The sequence below is a fragment of the Orycteropus afer genome, unplaced genomic scaffold, assembly GCF_000298275.1.
Source record: "Orycteropus afer afer isolate SDZICR_OR568_19922 unplaced genomic scaffold, OryAfe1.0 scaffold00033, whole genome shotgun sequence".
Taxonomy (NCBI): domain Eukaryota; kingdom Metazoa; phylum Chordata; class Mammalia; order Tubulidentata; family Orycteropodidae; genus Orycteropus; species Orycteropus afer.
Window position 1 is genome coordinate 15,221,302 of NW_006921620.1, and position 8,149 is coordinate 15,229,450.

Below are 8,149 nucleotides of genomic sequence, written 5' to 3' on the forward strand. Positions count from 1 at the left end.
GACATGAGACAAAGTATATGTGAACTGCTGTATGAAAAGTGAATTTACTCTGTAAATCTTCACCCAAATCAAAATAAAATTTAAAAAAAAATAGGCTGAACACAAGTAAAACAAAAAAAGTAGGTTTTAAATCTAATCACTTCTGAGTTTATAAAGAGCACATCAGAGAGAAGCTTAACACAGAGGTCATGTGAAGATCAAGGAAACAAGGAATGCTAGAGGGCTACAGAGACAAGGAAGCAATCAACACAGCAGAAAACCTGATTAGGAGTTTTGGTATCAGAATGATGATAAAATATATACTTCTGTTCTTTAAAGCTGTGGTATTTTTGTTACAGCAGCACTAGGTAACTAAAGATATATACAAAGTATGTTTTCTGACAATAAAAGAATGAAACTAAAAATTTTTAAGACAAAGTTATCTGGAAAACCTCCAGCTAGCTGGAAATTGGAAGAAAAAAAAATCCAATAATCCATGAGTGAAAGAAGAAACAGTTATTTTGTCTAGCTTACTTTAAGGTTATCAAATGTTTGTTCTGGGTCTTTTTAAATACTCATGCATTAATTTAGCATAATTCTATTTCTTCCCTAATTTAATCATGTTATTTTATATCCTCACAATTAAACAGCTACTTGCATGTGCTAAATCTTGACAGTAATATTTTAAGATATCACAGACTCAATGTCACCATTTAATGTAATTGTGATTTTTTTTTTATTACATTATCATTTTTAAAGCAACACTAAAGAGTATATGTCTCAATCTTTACAACTGCTAGCACAAGATTACCTAGATCAATGGTCTCCAAACTAGGCAGTAATTAGGACTATCTAGAGGTATGAGGGGGAGCTCTGGTAGCGCAGTGCCTAAGGCACTTGACTGCTAACCAGAAGGCTAGCGGTTCAAACTCACCAGCCACTCCTCGGAAGGAAGATGGGGCAATCTACTTCCATAGTGATACTGCCTCAGAAACCCAAGGAGGGGTCGCTATGAGTTGGGTCCGACTCGATGGCACATAAGAACAACAAGAGATATGAGGAGCCCTGGTAGTGGTGTAGTGGGTAAAGCACTTGACTACTAATCAAAAAGTCAGTAATTTGAACCCACCAGCTGCTCCATGGGAGAAAGATATGGCAGTCTGCCTCTGTAAAGATTTATAGCCTTGGGAACCCGATGGGACAGATCTCTGTTCTATAGGGTCGCTATGAGTCAGAATCAACTCAACAGCAGTGGGTTTGTATTTCTGAGAATTGAAAAATAGAAAAAAAATGATGTAAACTTGATTTAGAGGCATTTGTAAATCTCATTCTTTAGTTCTTATTTTTTAATACATTTTATTAATTAGACCATTTATGGAGCACTTATCACATACCATGCATTATTCTAAGCAAATACATTAACTCATTTAACCCTCACAATAATCCCAATACTCTAGTATGTAGATAAAATTATCACTCCATTTTACAGATGCGAAAACTAAAGCACAGAGTTGGATGTTATTTGTTTGTTTGTTTTTTAGTGGCTAGCCCAACATTACTTTGTTAGAAATAGGATTTAAATCCTAACATCCAACCCCTTTTTCTTAACCACTAATCTATACCATACATAATATAGTAGCTCAGTAGTATAGGCATACAATTCATGAATAAATATACATGTATTAGAAGTTCAAGCTCAAAATGTTTTATTTTAGGTTTTGATTTTTCACTATAAAAATGACTAAAAAGAAGCACTTGTCTAAATAACATAGCCAACTTATTTTTATAGCAGCCAGGAACTAACTTGATTATGTATTTATAAAACCAATTTTAAAGTCTTCAATTTCATTTGTTATTAAAATATTCCTTTCAAAAATGTTTGTCTCTATGATTTAGGGAAAAAATCATATAGATCTAAAGTTAGAAATGAAAGAAAAGTCAGTGACTGGTCTGGGTGGATTAATAAGAAGACAGCACATGCTAAAGCAATATATAAACCTTACATGGTAGCGTAGTGTCTAAGGCACTTGACTGCTAACCAGAAGTCACTGGAACCACCAGCCACTCCTCAGAAGGAAGGTTGGGCAATCTACTTCCATAGTGACACTGCCTCGGAAACCCAAGGAGGGTCGCTTTGAGTCAGGTCCGACTCCACGGCACATAACAACAATATACATTAGTAATGATAATGATGATAAAGAACTCAAATGGACAGATAAAAGCCCTAGCAAATTAATCAAGGGGTGATGAGACTACTAGGCATATGCTATTTTTTATAACGTAGCCACAACTACATTTTAGAATTTGCCATAATCCTGCCTAACCGAACTTTTAAATATTGACCATCAAGTCCAAAAATGGCATCACAGCTAATATACTAGAAGTCGTAAACAATTATTCTACTGAGGCTTAAGAGTTGTAGGAGATATAAAGAAGAGAAATAAGTAGAAGAACGAACAAAAATGGAGAGGTTGAATGGAAATAAACAAGGTGTAGGCAGGCTGATACCCAATTTTTCACAAATCACAGCTACGCAATAAATACCATGTAGTACATTGTAGCATTTCATGTAAGCATACATACTGGTCAACAATATTCACCAAAGATGAATATTCAGTAGTGTATCCATTTAATATGTTACCTAATACATAGCCATAGCAAGAGATGAGAAAAAAGGAATTTTAAAAAAGGTGAAAAATATTTGCACATTGAGATATTTTATTTTTCCAATAACAGTTAAAAAAAAAAAAAACCTAGTTATTTTGGGTACCTTTGGTCCTGAAACTGGATGGATGGCATTTTTGGCAGATATAGGATGTGGAAATGCATTCTGGAACACAAATGCAGAGGAGACAGGATACCCAATCCCACAAGCTGGGTAAGTCAGTCTACCATCAATCTAAAAATGAAAACAATAAAGTAAGGATGAGAAATTAGTTCTAAGCCCTATTTATAATAATTGTTATAATAACTAATAGTTAAGAGCACTTTGAGAGGCCAATGTTATTTATAATATAAATTCCTGGTTCATTACATAGTATGAGAGTGGGATGTCTTTGGCCCTCTGGTTTTTTCAGAGAGTCTGGCCAAGCTTGGACAAAACAAACTGGGCCTGCCCTTGAACTGAGTTGAAGCAAAGATCTCTGAATCACCCTCCTTTCCTCTAGGTCTCCCATTCCTGAAAAGGAGAAGCAAAGATTAAGAGGCCAATCAGGGATAAAATAAATTTCTCTCAGATTGTCTGAGTGAAAAACAGATCTAAGTAAGAAGTGATTTGCTTTGCCACTTAATGTTCAATATAGTGACAGCACTATTAACCAGTGTCATAGGATTACAGGAACAAAGTTTATTTTCATAAGAGGTCAACTGAAACACAAATCTTGAGAAGCAACTGTGTTCAGTGGTGGATGATAAAAATACACTGCACTCTAATATTTATCAGCAGTCATTCAAGGTTAAACCTGTCAAGTTTTTAATTCAGCAGTTCCAGGAACTTCTTTCTGTACCTTTTTCCAAGTTCAAAGCAAACCTTCATCTTCTTTAGACATGTAGTTCTATCTGATTTACTGGTGTAGTTTAAACATTCAATTAGGCATTTGAATTTTAAACCCTGTCAAGGTCCCCCAGTCACTGACTAACAGGAACCCGCCTGTAGGTACACAAAGTAGATTATTACTCCTTGAAACATGGTAGCCTACATACCATGGGGAACTGAGGATATCTCAGGTAAGTGGGTGTTAAAAGGGACTTATAGAATTTGGATACCCATTAGTGAATTAGGAATGGGGGCTTTGCTTTGGATTGGATGCTGTTAGGACATGGGGATAATTTTATGACTGGGTATCTTAATCTTTAGGTGAGAGGAATGTATTAAAGCTAAAGATATCATTGGTAAAGAAGCAGCAACCACTATGGTGAAGTGTTGAATAGGACAGAAAAACAATTTGTCATTTTTGTGGTTTGACAATGCTCATATTTTTGTCTGTGCTCAGATATGATTATGAAGGGTCCTGTTTTCATCTTGATCTATCACAGTCACAGTATCAACCTTATATGACGGTGATGTTCTGTGAAAGTGTTTATGTTCAACAGATGAACAGCAAGGCCTAGCTGTAAGCATCAGGCTAGCTCCTAGATAGATATAAAGAACTGCCTTTCTCTTTCTCCCATCTTATTTCCAGCAAGAGAAAAGCAAGAAACCTAGCCCTGGGAGATAGAAAGTATGTGTCATAACCAGTTTATTCCAGAATCTAGAGACCACAAAACTGCTACCAGAGTTCCCAACATTCTTTTTCTGAGAGAACTTAGTTTAGGTTCCTTCCTTTTAGTTCCAACCCCTGAAATTTTTCTTCTTGAAGTCTTGCCAATGCCTCTGTGTGTGTGCATGTGTGTGTTAATGTTTTTCAGTACATTTGACATTTCTTTAGTTGGTACTAAATAATTTCTATACCCATTAAATATAGTCTTACAAAAGTATGTATTTCAATATACCTCTTTGTTAAGAGCAAGTACAGTATCCCTACATCTCACTTCCAAGGGCAAGTCAAACTCTTTAAGTTCTAATAATTGTAGGACTCCAGTCTGTCTTAGTACCACAACCTTATGTCATGGAGATTTCACTGAAAAAACTGTTTTATTAATTTCAGTCTTACCACATTAGAGTTAGGAGAAATTCCACTTCTGATTGTGTTGCTGCTAGAATGTGCAGGTGGAGTGGTAGAAGATCCCAATGCATCTTGCTTTCTCACTACTTGATTTTCATTTAGTTCTTTATTTAACCATGTGATTACTTAAGTAATAAAACAACATGAGAAAAAAGGTTAAAATTTTTATTTTACCATTTTTATTTTTCTAATAATTTTAAAGGAACTCTGGTAGTGTAGTGCCTAAGGCACTTGACTGCTAACCCGAAGGCTGGTGGTTCAAACCCACCAGCCACTCCTCGGAAGGAAGGTTGGGCAATCTACTTCCGTAGCGATATCACCTCAGAAACCCAAGGAGGGGTTGCTATGAGTCAGGTCCTACTCGAAGGCACATAACCACAACGATAATTTTAAACATTTAAAAATTATGTTGAGATTTTAAGGAGCTCTAGTGACAGAGTGAGTAAAGCATTTGGCTGCTAACCAGAAGGTCAGAAGTTCAAACCCACCAGCTGCTCCATGGGAGGATGATGAGGCAATCTACTTCCATAAAAATTTATAGCCTTGGAAACCCAATGGGGGTCACGATAAGTCAGAATCAACTCAATGACAGTTGGTTTGGTTTTGGTTTCATTGAGATTTGAAAATTTTTAAGTTTATAAAACTATTTTATGTCACTGGAAAACAATACAGGTTTACCTAAATACTTGTCATTAAAGATTTTTTATTTTAGCACTATGACAAAAGGCTCCTTATTCTATTACTCTCAGAAGCATGTATTTCTGCTGGTCAGGAATCTCAAGTCATAAAACTAAGTACTTTTGAGGGTTCCCATTTCTAAAATGATATAGTTTTATGTAAAGTCTAAAATAAAAGCTTATGTCTGACACCCAGTGCCAGAAATTGAGAAGATACTAAAGGACTGATCTTATGTTTCAGTTTAAATTCATACTATTACTACCAGATAAACAATGGAAAAAAAAAAAAGACAATAAAGAATTCAAATGGTACACTTTCTAATGGTGGTAATTCTTTTATAAGGTAGTTGATAGAGTTTACTATAATAAAGACATTAAGATAATATATATTTAAAGCAGAAATTATTTACATATTTTTAATTACCTAGATTTTTATGAATTTTCAAGATTTGGAATGAAACTACAAACCTCACTTACATAAAATGTAACATACTTACACTTTTCATTATTTTTCAGAAGCTGTTTGCTTTCTTCAAGTTTTTGAACTGTAGCTTCTAATTGTTCTTGTAATCTGCATACCTGAAATATGACAATCTTCACAATAAATCAAATATAATAAAGGCCAAAACAAAACTAAAGAAATTAACATTAATTGCTTAGTACTAATTATTGTTAAATGAGAGTAATACATTTAGTTCAAATATGTAATAAAATACTTAATATGTACATACCTATACATATGCATCTATATATCTGAATACTTACTGTATTTGAGTCACAGTAATTTTTAAAAATGAAATAAGCTATTAGCGTCTATTGAATCTAGTCATGTATTTTTATTTAAAAAAAAAAAACATGCATTATTTAACTTAACAAAATAAAAATCTGAAAAAAAAATGTATCTGAGGAAGCTTGTTATACTTTGCAAATAAAAGTCACACACACACACACACACACACACAAATATAAAATATTAACTACCTCTTGCTCTTTAATTCGGAGAGACTGTTCAACATCTTGTAATTCCTTTTGTTCTTTTTGTAATTTTTCTTCCTTCTCAGCCAAGAGTTTTTCTTGCTGAATAGTAACTGTATTCTTCAGTTTCAACTTTCCCATTAAAGTTTTCAGATCCCCTTGTAACTTCTTAATAATTTCATTTGCCTGTAAAAGAAATACATATGTATACCTCAACATAATCCAGTGAAATATTAATATTCTATTAAAATTTTAAAAACAAACCTTAAGAAGTTCTGCTGATAATGATTTTATTGTAGCTTCAAGTTTTTCTAGTTGCACTTGACTTTTTTCTCCATTTTCTTCTAAAGCCACCTGAATGTATTTTTTAAGAAACATGAATAATTAAGGTGTTTACGTTTGTTTAGGAAAAGCATTACTTGTAAATGTAATCACTGATTTATTTTACAAATTTAAAAGTAGACCTTTTGTTCCTGGATTGTATCAAATGCTTCCTTTGTTCTTAAAACAAGCTGGTCCTTATCCTTGATTTCCTGTTCTAAAACAGCCACTTTTGTTTGTAGCTGATTAATATGCTTTTCTTTTTCATGGCATTCAGCATCTAGTGTAGAATTCTCTCTTCGCAAAGAGAGGACTTCTTGCTTAGCACGCTGGAGCTCCTAGAGGTAAAAAGAGAAACTGAAGGTATCTTTATACAAAAGGGAATTTGGCTTCTCCAGTTATTTATAATTAAGATGTTTAAAATATAAAAAATGTCATTAATAATTTTAAACTCTAATACGTATGGTGTTTTAAAAGGACATGAATGTCTCTACTGTATGTGCAACTTGTGGAATTGTAAAATAAATATACTAACATCTAATCCAATCACATCAAAGGTGAATAAAATAATCTTTTTGTTTGTTTCATTCATTTTTTGCCCTTCTGTTCTCTCATTCTAAAGAGTTTGTCTACCTGATGTAAATGGTCACCCTATATGCCTGTCTATTTTTTGGCTGGAAGCTTGATTAACTTTTAAAAAGTTGATTACTCTTTGAAAAACTAGTAACAAGAATTTTCTGAAGTCTTAAAATTTACAGTTTTAAAAAATCACTTAGGGGTGATTTAAAAAATTATCAGGGGTGGATTAGCCAATAAGCAAGATAAGCATGGGCTTACTTGTGCTTACTTACTAATCTGTAGTGAACAATTTCACATGGGTTTCACCACATCTTTGATGTGAAAACATACTCTATATACCCTATTTTGAACTATTCTAGACACTGGGTGCTAAGGGGGCAGGGAGGCAGCATCTTCTGACCTCCTCCAACTACACAAGAGGACGACAGAATCACCATCAGCAGCTCAATGCTGGTTCCTATGAGGCCAGACATGCTGCCACCCTCCAGCCCACTTACTAACCTTAATACCAACCATTCGCCCTGTGGCACCCACCACCTCTCTGCTGAGTTTGATAATTTGCTGCAGTGGCCACACAGAACTCACAGATTATGGAGTTTATTAGGGAAGCAACAGGCTACAATTCAACTTCAGGAACACATTCAGTCTCTCTCAGCTGGCCATCTCTCTCTTAGCACTGTGTGTCTCTCATGTGTCTCTCTCTCAGCAGCTTGATTCTCTCAGTAGCATGTCTTTCTCAGCCAGCAGTCAGAGATTCTCTCCTCCTGTCTCTCTCTGTTGTTGTTATTTGCCATCGAGTTGGCCCCAACTCATAGCAACCCCTCCTTGGGTTTCCGAGGCAGTATCACTACAGAAGTAGGACTGCCCAACCTTCCTTCCGAGGAGTGGCTGGTGGGTTTGAACCGCCAGCCTTCTGGTTAGCAGTCAAGTGCCTTAGGCACTATGCTACCAGAG

General features: G+C 34.9%; 1 protein-coding gene across 1 annotated transcript in view; it reads right to left on the bottom strand.

The window, feature by feature from the left end:
• The window catches only part of SASS6 (SAS-6 centriolar assembly protein), a 45,565-nt gene that overhangs the window by 7,845 nt on the left and 29,571 nt on the right, over positions 1-8,149 (bottom strand). The window contains exons 9-14 of the mRNA XM_007936098.1: positions 6,760-6,954; positions 6,560-6,649; positions 6,302-6,481; positions 5,818-5,899; positions 4,632-4,768; positions 2,750-2,878 (exon numbers count right to left, since the gene is read on the bottom strand). Of these exons, the coding sequence (XP_007934289.1) occupies positions 2,750-2,878; positions 4,632-4,768; positions 5,818-5,899; positions 6,302-6,481; positions 6,560-6,649; positions 6,760-6,954 (813 nt within the window). The remainder of the gene's footprint in view (positions 1-2,749; positions 2,879-4,631; positions 4,769-5,817; positions 5,900-6,301; positions 6,482-6,559; positions 6,650-6,759; positions 6,955-8,149) is intronic.